The sequence below is a fragment of the Nycticebus coucang genome, chromosome 18 (genome assembly GCF_027406575.1).
Source record: "Nycticebus coucang isolate mNycCou1 chromosome 18, mNycCou1.pri, whole genome shotgun sequence".
Lineage (NCBI taxonomy): Eukaryota > Metazoa > Chordata > Mammalia > Primates > Lorisidae > Nycticebus > Nycticebus coucang.
This window is the reverse complement of record NC_069797.1, coordinates 34,092,970-34,107,633: the sequence shown is the minus strand read 5'-3', so window position 1 is coordinate 34,107,633 and position 14,664 is coordinate 34,092,970. Positions and strand designations below refer to the sequence as shown.

The following is a 14,664-nucleotide window of genomic DNA, read 5'->3' as shown; positions in this document are numbered from 1 at the left end:
AAGTTCATTAAGCTGTTCACTTATGGTCTGGGCACTTTATTGATGACAAGAGGTACTTCAATTAAAAATATAAATTAAAAGTCCTATGCTAAACATCTTAAAGTTTCTTAGGATAAATTATAAAAAGTGGAATTATGAGGCCCCAAAGTCTGAACAATCTTAAGGGACTTGATATCCATATCCAAAAAGCTTTTTAGAAAAATTACCTCTGTTCACAATTACACAGACCACTAAGACTAAATTAAAAAAACAAAAACAAAAAAACTCTTGCCAATCTGATAGCTGATAGCTCACTATTCTTTCAATTGCATTTTTAAATTTTATTAGTGAACTTCTTAAAATATAAATACTTAGGGCCGGATGTGGTGGTTCACACCTATAATCCCAGCACTTGGGAGACAGAGGTGGATGGATTGCCTGAGCTCACAGGTTTGAGACCAGCCTGAGCCAGAGTAAGACCACCCACCCACCCCTAGTCTCAAAAAAAAATAGCCAGACATTGTGGTGGGTGTCTATAGCCCCAGCTACTTGGGAGGCTGAGGCAAGAGAACTGCTTAAGCCCAAGAGTTTAAGGTTGATGTGAGCTGTGACGCCACGGCATTCTACCGAGGGTGACAAAATGAGATTCTGTCTCAAAAAATAAATAAATAAAAATTAAAAAAAAATACTTAGCATGATCTACATGTTACTGTTGGTCCGTTTTCCTTACTACTCTGTAAGAACTTTTCATGATTAAGGATGTTAATCTTTTTCTCATATTTGTTCCAAGTGTATTTCCTAGATTTTAATTTATCTTTTACTTTTTTTTTTTTTAAGCTTATTTATTTATTTTTTGTAGAGACAGAGTCTCACGGTACCGCCCTCGGGTAGAGTGCCGTGGCGTCACATGGCTCACAGCAACCTCTAACTCTTGGGCTTACGCGATTCTCTTGCCTCAGCCTCCCGAGCAGCTGGGACTACAGGTGCCCACCACAACACCCGGCTATTTTTCTGTTGCAGTTTGGCCGGGGCTGGGTCCGAACCCGCCACTCTCGGCATATGGGGCCGGCGCCCTACTCACTGAGCCACAGGCGCCGCCTACTTTGTTTTTTGAGTAGAGTTTTTTTAAAGTTTTATGCAGTCAAATCAGTTCTCCATTTCCTTTGCTTTGTTCTGTCACTTTTTTGCTTCATGTATCATTACTCTAGAAAGTCATCAACATTCACTTCTTTTTGTTCTTTCTAAAAAATGGTTCTGACTTTTACATTCAACTCAAATACAGCCAGAACTTATGTGGTATCTTGTGGTGCATGGTGAGGATGAAGACCAAACTTAATTCATTTCCCACTCTTGTTTCTTCCTTTTTTTTTTTTTCCTTTTGAGACAGAGTCTCACTATGTTATCCTCGGTAGAGGGCTATGGCATCATAGCTCACAGCAACCTCAAACTCTTGGGCTCAAGTGATCTTTTTGCCTCAGCCTCCCAAGTAGCTGGGACCACAGGCGCCCGCCACAATGCCTGGCTATTTTTAGAGCTGGGATCTTGCTCTTGCTCAGGGTGGTTTCAAACTCCTAAACACAGGCAATCCACCCACCTTGGCCTCCCAGATTGCCAGGATTACAGCCATGAGCCACTGTGCCCAGCCAGTGACCTAGTCCTGAAGAATTGTTAAAGCTTTTAATTATCTAATATACAAAAAAATCAAGGTGTTTGAATGCGGGAAAAAAAAGTTTTATATATTATGAGAAGAGAGGGGAAAGGAATAAAATGTCGGGAAATAAGCTGAGAAGAGATTGACATTTACACTATTATATGGTATGAAGATGGACAGATACAACAAGTAGACGTTAAACTTATGAGACTTATTAAAACCAAGTCAAGACCGACTCTGGACCCTATACTATGCGCCACCGCATGCTCCAATACTGTGCACATACAATAAAATCATAGTTCAAAGTCGACCGGAAGAAAAGAGAAAGTGACTATTTCCCTAAAATCAAGGAGACAGCCTGGTTACTTTGTGTGGAATTTTCTGCCAAGAGAAGAAATGCTGAGGCTGATTAAAGTGAAACAGTGAAGAAAATACTTCGTAAGAAGTCCGGAGACATGTACCAAAGTCTTCCACCTGGCTTTTATTGTTAGAATTTTGGTGGATTTCTCAATGTGGCCTACCAGGAAGTTCTTTCAGGTATAGGGCAACACAGATGTAAAATTAGAAGGGGGGGGAGGCAGTAAAAACTATAATAAGTGAATGACTTCATTGGCAAATTCTGAAATGAAAGCATTTTCTTTGAATTTGCTTAGAATATTGTTAGTATTAAAGAAAATTATCTTTACTTACTAGATTTGCTAAATCCAGAAATACACTCTTCCAAAAATTCTAACGTGAGGTGTGGCTCATTGGCTGCCAGTGTCTTACTAATAGAGACAATAAAGAGGGTGTTGTTGGCAGGGATACATAAACCTGATGTCTCTAGTAACTGGCCCTCGATTTTTAAATTAAAGGTACAAGTTAAGGCACACAGAAGATTATAGGCAGCTGACCTAGGAGAAAACACAAATGAAGTTGTTTTAAAATGTATTTTTCCTTACAAATCCAAAATTTTTTTGTAATATATAACTTGTGATTCTATTACAAAGCACAGTCGATTATTTTTAAATTTTACGATCAATTAGAGATGTTACGATTCTATGGTAAAATCAAAATACACCTTAGTAAGAGGGAATTTTTTAAAAAGGCAGATTCTTTTTTTGTTTGTTTTGAGACAAAGTCTTACTACATCACTGGCGCTAGAGTACAGTGGCTCATAGCTCACTACAGCCTCAAAGTCCTGGGCTCAAGCAATCCTCCTGCCTTGGGCTCCTGAATAGGGACTATAGGCACCTACCATCATGGTCAGCTAATTAAAAGGTAGATTGCTGACATAACCAGAAGTGCACTATGAGTCTTCTAAGACAGAGGTGTATATAGGTCTGCCTAACAGACATTTTACTGCGACATCAAACAAGAGATTTAGGGTCCTAATGTAGATCAATAAAAATAAAGTCAGATTAAGGCACATCTTATTTTTAGTAAGCTCTCTCGCCTGCTAGATCCAATTATAACGGGGATCATAAGAAGAGAAATGAGACAGACCCTCATCAATTTAGAATGTTAAAATCTTTATTTATTTATTTATTTAATTTTTGTAGAGACAGAGTCTCACTGTACCGCCCTCAGGTAGAGTGCTGTGGCGTTACACGGCTCACAGCAACCTCCAGCTCTTGGGCTTACGCAATTCTCTTGCCTCAGCCTCCCAAGCAGCTTGGGACTACAGGCGCTTGCCACAACGCCGGGCTATTTTTTTTTGTTGTTGTTGTAGTTTGGCAGGGGTTGGGTTTGAACCCGCCACCCTTGGCATATGGGGCCGGTGCCCTACTCACTGAGCCACAGGCGCCGCCGCCTAGAATGTTAAAATCTTTTTTTTTTTTTTTTTGTAGAGACAGAGTCTCACTTTACTGCCCTTGGTACAGTGCCGTGGCGTCACACGGCTCACAGCAACCTCCAGCTCTTGGGCTTGTGTGATCCTCTTGCCTCAGCCTCCCGAGCAGCTGGGACTACAGGCGCCCGCCACAACGCCCGGCTATTAGAATGTTAAAATCTTTAATCAGCATCTAATGAATTTCATTCTGGGTGTCCTAAAAGTTACATACAAACTAGATATCAAAACCAAAATTAACTTATGATTAAGTTCCCCCCATTTTTCCTCCTGTCACTTTAATACCTCACATACAACTCGTGAAAACAAAAACCTTCAATATCCAGGTTCCATTAGGATCAAAGTTCAGTTCCAAATGTCCGAAAAGATATCTAAGCAATTTAGGAGATAGCCTCCAAAAGTCAAGACTCAATTTTAAAATTTTTATTTTTCTGCCTCATGTGGCAAAAAAAAAAATAGTTTGACTGCTCAGTAAATTTCAGTTGTTCCTGAAATTTTGTTATACTAACATATTTATGCAATAATCATAACCTGGGGGGTGGGGGGGGAAGTCACTGAAATTTAAGTCTGCTTAAAGGCTTTTTTTCCTTAAATGACATGCTTCAGTAAAAAGCAGAAGCTGTCACTTGCTTTGTAGCACTAGAGATGTGTATGGGTTTTCCCAGGCTAATAATTATTAGAAGGTTGTTAGCATTCTTCTAAGAAGAACTCAGAATTAGAAATTACAGCTTCATTTTTCCAAAAATGAGAATATTAAATACTACTGCTTCCAAGTTTATGTATCTTTTAGTAACTCCTAGAAATTCTAAGTTATACTATTTTTACATTAACTTTTGCTCTGTATTTTTCAAAAGCTGTAAAGAATTGAGCTTCTTCAGCCTGGGGGTAAGTATCATAGACCCCTCTGTTAAAATTAAAGCTAACCGTACACAAAATTCTGTGTACAATTTCTTAGAGTTCATGGACCCCACAAGCTCATTTAGGCAAAGAAATCTTGATATTTGCAATCCTGGATGGCCCACTATAAAACGTGGGCTATTTTATACCCAGGGAAAATTTTTTGAAGCTATGAATTCACAGCCGTAAAAATCTTGACAGTCCTAGGGTTCTTGAGACAAAGAATTATCCTAACATGAAAAAGATGGGGGAGAAGGGGTACAAAGAGATGTTGGGCAGGGAGGAAAAAGGTAGGGGAGAAACTACACATACTACTATTTCCTAAGCCCTAGGCTGCTATACTATCCTACCTCACATACTATTTATTAAACCATTGTAGCATGTATAAGGAAGGCACCGTAACCTTTATTTTACCAGTGAGGAAACCAGAGCTCAGAGAACATCAGTACCTTGCCCAAAGTCACACACAGCTAGAAAATAGGGATCGAGGTTTAAACCAAATCTACTGACTGCACAGGCCAGGCTCCTTCCACATGCAATGTTCAAATTACTAAGCCTAAAAAGAACCAAATATGCTATGCTCAGATGACACACTTATCATAAAATTTCTTTCAAGAATCCTGTTAAAAGGATTCTCATAGGCGCAAAGTATGCAACTATGTTACTGACTTATTAAACATCAGGCCTTCCATTGTCAAGCAATGATAATCTGATTTAGCTATTAGGAACTTAATAGTGATATATTTTAAATATGGAAAAATTTAATTAGAAGATTCAGAGTAGGGGAAACAATTTAGGAGCAGATTTTCTAAAAAGGGATATTTTATTTGGGAAAAAACAAACAAACAAAAAAAAAAACCCTGCCATGATATCTGTTTTAGATGAAAGTTCCCCAGAGAAAAAAACATGTATTGGTTTAGTATGAATCACCCTATTCAAAATTCCACAGTTCATGTGGATATCCCCTAACTTGATGAGGTCACACTGGTCAACCAACATGGCATACCTTCCAATTTACAGTACTAAGGTAGAGGCTGGTTTCAAAGCTTATCAAGTAGTCTCATTTTAAAAGCAAGAAACTCACTTATAACTTTGACTGAAATGGCTCACAATTTATGTAACTAAAACATCTGTATCCCCATGATATTCTGAAATTAAAAAAAATAAAAGCAACAAAATCTAAATAAAGTTGAAATGAACTTTTTAAAAACTTACCGTAAACTAGGATCTGAACTGCCTAAATTAAGTAATGCGATGTTAAGTAACGTCCCAGGGACGTCTTTTGGCCGAATCTTGGTGTGCTGGGGGATGGAGTCAGGTTGTGACAGCTCCCAGCGGGTCCGAATGTGAATGATAGACTGGACAATGGCTTCACACTCCTGGTGCATGAATGTGAGCGGCGTGCCCTGGTTTGCAATTGTTAAGGTAAACTGGTTCTCATCCACTAGGCAGATCTCTTCAATTTCCGAGGCATAATAGATATCATTTAGAAAGACTGATTGCCCTAGGACTTTTGTTCGCTCTGCTGAAGTTACCTGAACAGCAGTAGAACCAACCTGGAAAGTAGTGGTAAGGGGTAAAGCAAAGAAGAGTTAAAATTCCATTACATAGAATCCTGAGAGGTTCCAAAAACCAACTAGCACACTATGTTTCACATTCAGAAGAAATATCACCATTATACAGGATGGACATAAAGTTCATGTGCAATTTAAATCGGTTAACAGAGTAAACTGCACACGAACTTTATGGACACCCTGTATATTCAAATAATAATTATTGTGATAAGCGCTCTCCAAAGAAACTAAGAACATCAGAACCAATTACTTTTGTTTTTAAAATAGGTCAAAAATCCTAGGAAAGAACTGATTTTACCCTCAAGGTTCATGTTCTTCACTCTGCAAAAGGCCTGTAATAACCAGAACTCTCACTGGGTACTTTCCCACCTCCATATGTTCCTACCATTCCACTGACACACAGCAAACTGGCCTCTCTACAACATTCTTCTGCCTCCAACCTAACCTATAGTACAATTAAATGGACAGCTCTCATGTTCATGAAGATGAAATATCGGTCTTCTCACATGTAGGTTTACTTGATGTTTGACACCGAAAGCGAGAATCATACCCCTAGAAGCCAACACTTTACTTGACATTTGATATATGACTATGGGGACACCCAGGGAGGCCAGAATATAGCCTAGTTAGTCAAGAAAGGCGAGGAGTCACTTACAAAGGTAAGATTGAAACTTACTTTAATAGAAACTTTGGTGTCTTTATGGGCGAGCTTGAGCGCATTGTGGAATACCTTCAGGTCCTCTTCTAAAGCCAGTGTGGCAGCTGGTAGTTTCTGTTGTTCATGCTCTATGTGCTCAGCCAGTTTCCCAGGACAGTCTATGAAAATGAGCCTTTTGCTACCTTTGAGGCCAGTCAATAGCCGCTCGTGATATTTGGTGTACTCCCTCACCCAGGAGTTACAGTTATAGATATAGACTGCAGAGACATTGTCATAAGCAAAGCCAGGGAAAACAACAAACCACTTAGAGAGAAAGTCTGTTTTAAAGCGATTACTAGGTCCAGTATGGGTAAGGTCTACCACAATTTCATATGGCTTTGCATAATATGGCTTTAAAGTCAACAAGACGTGATATATCAGCAAATCACCATTAATTTGCCCAGTTTTGAACCTAAGGAAGATGACAAAAAAAAAAGAACAGATTGTTAACAGAATTCTGAATAAATATACAGATGCCACTAGTCTATTTTATTTCTTTATATTCTAATTAGCTTTCCAGAAAGAATAATATAAAACAGCTATTCAAAGGTAAAAGGGAAGAGACAAATCTTTAACTCAAAAATTTTGAGCAACAGCAACAATGAAAACTTTGCCCCTCAATCAGAAAAGGAAGAGGACAGTGAGCACTGGCTGACTGCCTACCCGCCGGGAGATCTGGGGCTTTCGCCAATTCGTTTATCCCATCTTGACCAGAGCCGGATTCAGCAAATAACACACGACTCAAACCGATACAGCCAGGGACAAAGAAGTTCAATTTAGGGACTTCAGCTTAAACTATTGAGATACGATGCTTTTCTTTTCCGATGTTTATAAACAAGAATACAAAGCTCTGAGAGTTGCTAGTTCCTATCTTGAGATACGCAAGAAAAGCCTGCCTAAAAACAGAAGAGGAGCTGACAGATGAAAAGAGAAACTGAGGGCCTGGTCGTATAATTTAAGCCATAAAGCCACGCCTCTCCTAGGATCAAATTTATCCCTGGGTTTTTCAGCTGTGTAAGCCAATAAAATATTATTTTTTTATTAAGCCTTATTAATCATAACATGCTGCTTAAAACCAAATGAAGTGAATTTAGCACTAGTGAATATGAGTAACCCTGGTGAGGACCATAAGAAAGCCCCGAAAAAAATGGTAAGTCTAAACAACCTGTATTAACTCAGATCAACGCTGTCTATATTTCATGACTTTGGTGATAGTATTAGTAAGTAAGGGAAGACAAATACCATTACCTCAGAGGTGAGATAATGTGTATAAAGTTAGACAGAAGGAACAAGTGCAAAGCAGGGTGAGTATAGTTTAAAGTAACTTACTGTATTCAAAATAGCTAGAAGAAGAGATCTAAAATGTTTCTAACACCAAAAATAAATAAATAGATAAATATTTGGGATGATGAATATCCTGATTACCCTGATTTGATCATTATACATTGTATGCATTATCAAAAATATAGCATGTACTTCATCAATACATATAATTACTATATATCAATAAATCATCAAAATAAGATAAAAACATAATAAGTTAAATGATTTTAAAACAAAACAGAACTATTTCAAGATAAAAGATATGAGGTGGGGGGAGGAGCTAGATGGTGGCCCAGTAACAGCATCCTTGCAACTGGGCATGGTGAGACTGGGAAGAGAAGACTCCCAACATCTCTGGCTGGTGGGAAACATCCCTTTGGGGCCACAGGTACTCAACGATAGACTTCTGGACCCCAGGAGGAGGACAAAAGCAGTGGAAAACTGGCAAGTGGTTGTGTGTGTTCGTTTGGTCTAATCCTGCTGGCAGCTTTAAGTACAGCAGCAGTGAGAATGCAAACCGTAAAAGCCTTGACCTATGAGCTATTTTGTTTTTTTTTTTTGGACTTGGCACTCACTTGAACTACCTTGGGAGAGCTTGGGCAAGAGTGCAAAGGGACTTAACGTGTTGTCTAGGGCCCCAGACTGAGCTACTGAGTTGGGCGGAGCTAACAGTGTTTGCCTGTGGGCCAGGAGAAGCCATTGTGGGAGAACTGCCCAGGCAAGCTCTGCACTCAGTGTTGCAGAGCGAGGAGGATCAGGCGGGAGACCTTGGGCGAGTAATCTAGTGACTGAGCAGCCTAAAGGCAGGGACTGAGATGCCTTACAGTCTTGGCCCTCAAAGCATAGAATGAGACCGGTTTTGACACACTGGGTAAGTGGACAGCCACTTCAGGAGTGATCCTAGCGACAAGTGCTTTCCTGGGAAAGCTTTTGCTTGGCAAAGGTTAGCAGTTTAAAGTGACTTTTAAGTGGGCTGAGGAGAGATTTAGGCTATCCGCCCTGTGGAGTTTGAGAAATCAGCAGAGGCCTCCAGGCGTATCAGCATTGTGATTAACATCTCATACCCTAGAAGATCACCTGTTGCCCAGACAATATTCAGCAAGATATATACATACTGCTTTGTTTTTTTTTTTTAACTTTCAACATTTTCCCTCTAGATTTTTTTCCCCCCTTCTTTTCTTTCTTCATTTTTCTTTTTTTCTTTTTTTTTTTTTTGGTTATTGGCCGGGGCTGGGTTTGAACCTGCCACCTCTGGCATATGGGACCGGCGCCCTACTCCTTGAGCCACAGGCGCCGCCCCTTTCTTCATTTTTCTAGTTTAAATATAATTTTCCATTCTTACCTTAACAATTAGAACTTCATTTTTGCTAACGTTTCTAACTCTATTATTTGTTTTTAACCCCAATTTTATCCCATAAAGTTTTGTTTGCTTGTTTTGGTTTGATTTATAGCATTTTTGTCTTTCCTTTCTACTTGGTGGAGGTGGGGTACTATGTCCGAACGGGCTAGCAAAAAGAGCTGCTGACCTCAAGGGAATCACCCAACCCGGCACCCCCAGAGGTTGGGGGTTTTTAAGTTTGGGTCAAAGCACCCTACGGTACACCTATATTGTTCCTGTCTCCCTCTTTCTGTGCCTCTCCTCTTTTTGGCAATATTCCCTTTTACTCACTCACCCCCTCTCCTTTCTCTTTTTTCTTTTTTTTGGCCAGGGCTGGGTTTGAACCCACCACTTCTGGTATATGGGGCCGGCGCCCTACTCCTTTGAGCCATAGGCGCCACCTTCCTTTCTCTTCTTTTTTTTTTTTATTTCTTTTTACCCTTCTTGCTCTTCAATCTTCTCATCCTTCTGATCCTGTATCAAAAGGACTCATCAAAACCCTAGGCCAGAGGCATGGTAACTTAAAGAGCAGGAGGAAGTAAAAGGAAAATTAGGGCAAGGAAACAAATAAAAGAAAACACTCATGAGAAAGAATCAGCAGAAAAATTCTGGCAACATGAAAAACCAGTCCAGAGCAACCCCCTCCAAGGGACTGTGAGGTAACTACTGCAGAGGATGCCACCTACAGAGAAACGTTAGAAATGACAGAAAGGGAATTTAGAATATAGGTGATGAAAACAATGAAGGAAATGATGGAAACAATCAAGGAAACTGCTGATAAAGTGGAAAATAACCAAAAGGAAATCCAAAAACAGAATCAAATAAGAGATGAATGATATGAAGAATATAGAAAGGATATAGCAGAGCTGAAGGAACTGAAAAAGCCAACTAGGGAACTTAAAGATGCAATAGAAAGTATCAACAACAGATCAGACCACAGAGAAGAAAGAATCTCAGAGGTAGCAGACAAAGCTCTTGAGATAACTCAGATAGTTAAAGAGGCAGAAAAGAAGAGAGAGAAAGCAGAACATTCATTGACAGAATTATGGGACATTATGAAGCGTTCAAACATACGCGTGATAGGTATCCCAGAAGGGGAAGAAGAACGCCCCAGGGGAATGGAAGCCATACTAGAGAATATTATAAATGAAAAGTTCCCAAATACCACCGAAGATTCCGATATACTCCTTTCAGAGGGATATTGGACCCCAAGTTGCCTCAACTCTAATAGAGCTTCTCTAAGACACATTGTGATGAACCTGTCCAAAGTCAAGACAAAAGAATAGATTCTTCAAGCTGCCAGGAGTAAGTGCCAGTTGACCTACAGGGACAAATCCATCCAGGTAACTGCAGACTTCTCTAATGAAACTTTCCAGCAAGAAGACAATGGTCATCTACCTTTAATCTACTTAAACAGAACAATTTCCAGCCCAGAATTCTATACCCTGCTAAGCTAAGCTTTAAAATTGACAGAAAAATCAAATCATTTACTGATATATAAACATTGAGGAAATTTGCCACAACAAGACCAGCTCTAAAGGAAATATTCAACCTGTTCTATACACTGACCATCGCAATGGATCAACAGCAAAGTAAGAACTCAGAAATTAAAAGACAAAACCTAACTTCCACACTGATGCAAAAGATAAAACTAAGCAATAGACTCTCACAAAATAAGACGAATAGAACACTACCATACTTATCAATTATCTTAACAAATGTTAATGGCTTGAATTCCCCACTGAAGAGGCATGGATTGGCTGACTGGATTAAAAAACACAAGCCATCCATTTGCTGTCTGCAGGAAATATACCTAGCTTCAAAAGACAAATTAAAACTCCGAATTAAGGGTTGGAAAACAATTTTTCAGGCAAACAGAATTCAGAAGAAAAGAGGAGTCGCAATCTTACTTTCAGATACATGTGGATTTAAAGTAACTAAAGTCAAAAAAGACAAAGATGGTCACTTTATATTGGTCAAGTGAAAAATACAACAAGATGTTTTGATTCTAAATATTTATGCACCCAATTTAAATGCTCCCAGATTCTTGAAACAGACTTCACTCAGTCTGAGCAATATGATAGCCTATAACACCATAATAACAGGGGACTTTAACACTGCTCTTATAGAGCTGGACAAATCCTCTAAACAGAAATTAAACAAAGGTATAAAAAACTTAAATGAGACCCTAGAACAACTGTGCTTGACAGATGCATACAGAACACTCCATCCCAAAGATAAAGAATATACATTCTTCTCATCATCCCATGGAACATTCTCCAAAATTGATCATATCCTAGGACACAAAACAAACCTCAACAGAATCAAAAAAATTGAAATTTTACCTTGTATCTTCTCAAATCGCGAGGCACTAAAGGTGGAACTCAACACCAACAAAAATGTTCAACCCCAAAAAAGGCATGAAAATTAAACAACTTTCTGTCGAATGACAGTTGGGTACAGGAAGAAATAAAACAGGAAATCGTTAACTTCTTTGAGCATAACAACAATGAAGACACAAGCTACCAAAACTTGTGGGATATGGCAAAAGCAGTTCTGAGAGGAAAATTTATCGCTTTAGATGCCTATATTCGAAAAACAGAAAGAGAGCGCATCAACAAACTCACAAGCCATTTTATGGAACCGGAAAAGGAAGAATAATCTAAGCCTAAACCCAGCAGAAGAAAAATCCAAAATTAAGTCAGAGAACAATGAAATTGAAAACAAAAGAATCATTCAGAAAATTAATGAAACAAGGAGCTGTTTTTTTTTTTTTTTTAAATAAATAAAATAGATAAACCTTTGGCCAGACTAACTAGAAATAGAAAAGTAAAATCTCTAATAACCTCAATCAGAAATGATAAAGGGGAAATAACAACTGATGCCACAAAGATAAAAGAGATTATCTCTGAATACTACCAGAAACTCTATGCCCAGAAATTTGACAATGTGAAGGAAAAGGATCAATATTTGGAATCACACCCTCTCCCTAGACTTAGCCAGGAAGAAATAGAGCTCCTGAACAGACCAATTTCAAGCACTGAGATTAAAGAAACAATAAAAAAATCTTCCAACAAAAAAATGCCCTGGTCTGGATGGCTTCACACCAGAATTTTATCAAACTTTCAAGGAAGACCTTATACCCATACTGCAGAAATTATTCCAAAAAATTGAGGAGGAAGGAATCTTCCCCAATACATTCTATGAAGCAAACATGACCCTAATACCAAAACCAGGAAAAGACCCAACTAAAAAGGAGAATTTCAGGCCAATTTCACTAATGAATATAGATGCAAAAATTCTCAACAAAATCCTAGCCAATAGATTACAGCTTATCATCAAAAAAGTCATACAATCATGATCAAGTAGGTTTTATCCAAGGGATGCAGGGCTGGTTTAACATACGCAAGTCCATAAACGTTATCCACTGTATTAACAGAAGCAAAAACAAAGACCATATGATCCTCTCAATAGATGCAGAAGAAATATTTGATAAAATCCAGCATCCTTTTCTAATTAGAACACTGAAGAGTATGGGCAAACGTGGCACATTTCTTAAACTGATCGAAGCTATCTATGACAAACCCACAGCTAATATTTTACTAAATAGGGTAAACTGAAAGCTTTTCCTCTTAGAACTGGAATCAGACAAGGTTGTCCTCTATCACCATTACTATTCAACATAGTGCTGGAGGTTCTAGCCAATACAATTAGGCAAGACAAGGAAATAAAGGGCATCCAATGGGAGCAAAGGAGGTCAAACTCTCCCCTCCCTCTTTGCTGACGACATGATCTTATATTTAGAGAACCCCAAAGACTCAACCACAAGACTCCTGGAAGTCATCAAAAGATACAGTAATGTCTCAGTATATAAAAATCAATGTCCACAAGTCAGTTGCCTTTGTATACACCAATAACAGTCAAGATGAAAGGCTAATTAAGGACACGACTCCCTTCACCATAGCTTCAAAGAAAATGAAATACCTAGGAATATACCTAACGAAGGAGGTGAAGGACCTCTATAAAGAAAATTATGAAATCCTAAGAAAGGAAATAGCAGAGTATATTAACAAATGGAAGAACGTACCATGCTCATGGCTGGAAAGAATCAATATTGTTAAAATGTCTATACTTCCCAAAGCAATCTACCGATTCAATGCCATCCCTATTAAAATACCAACATCCTTCTTTCAAGACTTGGAAAAAATGATTCTGTGTTTTGTATGGAACCATAAAATACCCTGTATAGCTAAGGCAGTTCTTAGTAATAAAAACAAAGCTGGGGGCATCAGCATACCAGATTTTAGGCTATACTACAAAGCCATAGTGGTCAAGACAGCATGGTACTGGTATAAAAATAGAGATATAGACATTTGGAATCGAATAGAAAATCAGGAAATGAAACTAACATCTTACAACCACCTAATCTTGGATAAACCAAACAAGAACCTCCACTGGGTGAAAGACTCGTTATTCAATAAACGGTGCTGAGAGAACTGGATATCCACATGTGAAAGACTGAAACTGGACCCACACTTTTCTCCACTGACAAAAATTGATTCAAGATGGATAAAGGACATAAATTTAAGGCATGAAACAATAAAAATCCTCAAAGAAAGCATAGGAAAAACACTGGAAGATACTGGCCTGGGGAAAGACTTCATGAAGAAGACTGCTGTGGCAATTGCAACGATGACAAAAATAAACAAATGGGACTTAAACTGAAAAGCTTCTGTACAGCTAAGGAGACAACAACCAAAGCAAATAGACAACCTACACAATGCAAAAGGATATTTGTATATTTTGTGTAGGATAATATTTAGAAATAAACATATCCTATATCAAGCACACAAAGTGAACTCAGTGTGAATTTAAAACGGTTTGCTATTCTTGCAGAGGCTTAAGGGGCCTGGGCCCCTATGGGACACGCGTAGAGTTAGCTTGCCTGAAGTTAAAATTCCACAAGCCAATTCTCTGAAGTTGTGCTCCCCGTTAAGCCTGAGGCCGAAGGGCATGCCACCCTTCCTCAGAGATTCGGGCCAGAGGGTTGACATATGTTACAAACATATTGTCAGAGGTGTATAGGTGCTCTGCCCTGAGGAGAGACACAGTCGTTACTTCATGCTGAGTAAACTGAGTGAACGCTTGAAGGTACTCTTCCATTAACTCTGTTCCCCTGTGGCTGCTTTCTTCTTTGTGATCTTTATTTAGATACCTGCCCAAAAGATTAGTCAGTGTCTAGCAGAGGTTGTTTACTGCAGAAGTGATTGTGTTGATGTGGTAACAGGGTATTTCCTTACAAGATAGGTAAAATGAGGTAATGGTGAAACTAACAGA

The 14,664-nt window shown here is 38.8% G+C and overlaps 1 protein-coding gene across 4 annotated transcripts in view; it reads right to left on the bottom strand.

Annotated features, from left to right (window-relative positions):
• The window catches only part of NF1 (neurofibromin 1), a 308,789-nt gene that overhangs the window by 46,999 nt on the left and 247,126 nt on the right, over positions 1-14,664 (bottom strand). For all 4 annotated transcript variants that reach the window (XM_053567657.1, XM_053567660.1, XM_053567661.1 and 1 more), the window contains 3 exons: positions 6,606-7,038; positions 5,571-5,911; positions 2,321-2,523 (listed from right to left, as the gene is read on the bottom strand). In XM_053567657.1, the coding sequence (XP_053423632.1) occupies positions 2,321-2,523; positions 5,571-5,911; positions 6,606-7,038 (977 nt within the window). The remainder of the gene's footprint in view (positions 1-2,320; positions 2,524-5,570; positions 5,912-6,605; positions 7,039-14,664) is intronic.